The sequence below is a fragment of the Lissotriton helveticus genome, chromosome 7, assembly GCF_964261635.1.
Source record: "Lissotriton helveticus chromosome 7, aLisHel1.1, whole genome shotgun sequence".
Taxonomy (NCBI): domain Eukaryota; kingdom Metazoa; phylum Chordata; class Amphibia; order Caudata; family Salamandridae; genus Lissotriton; species Lissotriton helveticus.
This window is the reverse complement of record NC_136068.1, coordinates 1,923,631,808-1,923,635,089: the sequence shown is the minus strand read 5'-3', so window position 1 is coordinate 1,923,635,089 and position 3,282 is coordinate 1,923,631,808. Positions and strand designations below refer to the sequence as shown.

The following is a 3,282-nucleotide window of genomic DNA, read 5'->3' as shown; positions in this document are numbered from 1 at the left end:
ACACTGTCTTAGATTCTTGGGTGTAGAACACATCAAGTCAGATAGAAGGGGAGGAGATAGAGAGAAAAAAGTCAGAATTAAAGAGACCTTTTGGATAAACAAACCTAATAGTGTATGAAGGTTTAAATACTGATAGAGAGCTTAACACCGTGGCGTAAGGACCCTTAGACCTAGAGTTAAATAGTCATCTTTAGTCCTTTGGCTCTAACATCTGTAAATTAAGGGACCAAGAAGGGAATCCTTATGGCTCAAATGGAGAGGCTGCTATGTATACAGTGGGTTTGATAGGTTCTTTATCACCCGTCAGTCCGCCATGGGTTGAAATGGATTGAGGAAGTGTGGTGTGAGAATGGCATGTGGATATGACTGACTACTTTAGTTACTTAATTTCTTTTTCTTTCATTCTTTTTTAGTGGTTTTATAGTTGTCTAGTAAATTCCTTAATTTTGAAAACCTAATAATAATCATTCATGTTTATATTGTTATATTACACAATATAAGTTGTTAATATTATATTGTTTAATTTAGAATTTTAATGGCTTCATTCATTTACTTGAACTCATACTTTATTCTTTTAGGGGTTTGTATATCTTTTTTAATGTTATTTTATCCCATGTGACAAAATGCGGTCTGCAGTGCAGTAGATCTTAAGATTCTCCTTGAATGACTGGATAAGTGGTCCGAGTTAAAAAGATCAGCATTTCACTTGTGTCATCAATTTCATCTAGACCACAGCTAGTCAATGAAAATGGTACATCTTCATCATCATCATCGTCTCAGAAACTGGTTGTGTGCTTTGAGCCAGAAAGGTCTCCTTCATCCCCTGCGCAAGGTCTTGGGATGGTCTTCTTTATACCCATGCAGAATCCCGGAAGGGTCTCCTCCATACCTATGCAGGGTCCGAGAAGGGTCTCCTTTATCCCCTGCACAGGGTCCCACAAGGGTCTCCTTTATCCCCTATGCAGAGTCCCAGAAGGGTCTCCTTTACCCCCCACACAGGGTCCCAGCAGGGTCTCCTTCATCCCCTATGCAGAGTCCCGGAAGGATGTTCTTCAATCCCCTGCAAAGGTTCCTGGAAGGGTCTCCTTCATCCCCCACACAGGGTCCTGCAAGGGTCTCCTTTATCCCCCATGCAGGGTCCCAAAAGGGTCTCCTTCATCCCCTGCACAGGGTCACGGAAGGATCTCCTTCGTCCCCCCCACAGGGTCCCAGAAGGATCTCCTTCATCCCCCGCACAGGGTCCCGTAAGGCTCTTGTTCTTCCCCCACACATGGTCTCAGACGTTTCTATTTCATACCCTTGCAGAATCCCCGAAGGCTCTCCTTGGGTCCTGGAAGGGTCTCATCAATTTCCAAGCAGGGTCCGAGAAGTGTCTCCTTCATCCCTCATGCAAGGTTTCAGAAGAGTCTCCTTCCCCGTACAGGGTCCCGGCCTTCAGGCCCTCGCAGGGAACTAGCCGACAAAGCTTGTGCCTCAAAACACCACAAGAGAGTCTAAATTTACGACGCTACTTGGAATCGGAAGTTAACTTTACTGACAATTTCCTTTTTTTTTTGCAGAGTGTCACACAACAAAATGATATTTATTTCTGCTCATGGACAAACCTTTCCTACTCTCTTTGAGAGGTCTCTGGGTGTCCTAAGTTAATGCAGAGTTTTTTAAAGCACCAGCTGTCATTTTGCAAGTGTCCATCAGGCGTGAGCACTGTAATGGAGTATGCAAATATTTCTGGGCAGGGGATGGCTAATGATGTACAGCAGATTTGCATCCACAAAGCTCTTTTCGCATAATCACAACCCAAGTCAAATATACAATTTGAATCTTGTTCTCTGTGTTGTGAATGGGTTCATAAGGGATCCTGTAGGAGACACGCGACTACACAGTTCTTGAGTGAATGCCTGGATACCCTCACGGGTGACAAGAAGTGCTCTACTTATCTACTGATTGCTTGATTGAGTGACAAGTCCTCCTGATACCGCATCAAGGCGACAGTGGCAAAAAAAAAACATGGATCCCCCAGTGGTAGCCTGCATGGCCATACTGTCTGCTGAGGCGGCCACCAGTGTCATAGCCAACGGACTCCTCATGGCCATAAATCTCTGGGGTTGCATGAAGAGCAGATCTGTTGGGACGGCTGAACTCATCCTTGGAGCTCTGGGCGCGACTCGATTGTGCTTCCAGTTTGCGCTGTTCCTCAACTACATTATGCAGTTCTTCTTCCCGAGTTTCATCTCCGAGGAGGGGTTTAACAAGCCCTTCATGGTCATCTGGATGTTCTTCTACTTTGCAAGCCTCTGGTGCGCCACCTGGCTCTGCACCTTCTACTGCGTCAAGGTGGCCAACGTCAGCTCTCCCATCTTCGCATGCGTGAAACGAGGATTCTCCAAATGGCTGCCCTGGCTGCTGGCCATGTCCTGGCTCTGGTCCATGGGGTGCGCCCTGCTGGTGCTAGCAAACGTCGATGGCATGTTCAGTAACAGTTCATCACCCTTCTCTGGTGGCAACACTCCACCCGCCTTTATGGCTAAAACCAGTTTGAAATCCTGGATATTCGTTTGCCTCATGGGGTCTTCACCACCTTCCTTGCTCTTCGCTGTGGCTGCCGGACTCCTGGTTGCCTCTCTGTGCCGCCATGCTCGCCAGATGCAAGGGGGCGACACGGGTGGGTTCCGGAGCCCGTCTATCAAGGCTCACGTTGGAGCAGTCAAAGCTGTGACCTTCTTTTTCCTGTTCTACACTTCCTTCGTGATCACCCTCAACATCTCGGCATCTGGGGTGGTGCAATCGGAGGGCTGGGAAAATTGCCTTTGCGCCCTGGTGATCAGCGCCTACCCATCTCTGAACTCGGTCTGGCTCATACTGAGCAATCCAAAGCTCAGAAATGGCAGCCTTAGGATTCTTTATTGTGGCACACGCAGCCCGGGTTCAGGAGACGCCTCGCAAGGGATGTCCACCATCACATAGACTCTCCGGCTTCGCTTCAGACCAGACGTTCACATTGCGAGGAGACACTCCACTGTTTGTAATAACTTTGGCTATGATAGAAGGTATGGCTGAGGTTTCACCACAAACTATTGGCCTTCTTCATACATTTGCCACTCAGACACCTGGGTACCCTCACCGCATGAAGCATCTCTAACCACAAATTTACAAAAAGAGCGCCTGTCTGTCTGATTTCTATTATACATCCGTGGCTTGTTTTTAAGATGCCACCCTCGCCAACCCACAGCTATGTGTTCCAATTAACACCAATGTACATTGATGACATTTGGGTTAATACAG

General features: G+C 47.3%; 1 protein-coding gene across 1 annotated transcript; it reads left to right on the top strand.

Annotated features, from left to right (window-relative positions):
- Positions 1-2,031: 2,031 nt before the first annotated feature.
- Positions 2,032-2,964, top strand: LOC144769984 (taste receptor type 2 member 39-like). The gene has a single exon (XM_078654178.1). It carries the CDS (start codon positions 2,032-2,034, stop codon positions 2,962-2,964), a length of 933 nt encoding a protein of 310 aa, XP_078510304.1.
- Positions 2,965-3,282: the final 318 nt, after the last annotated feature.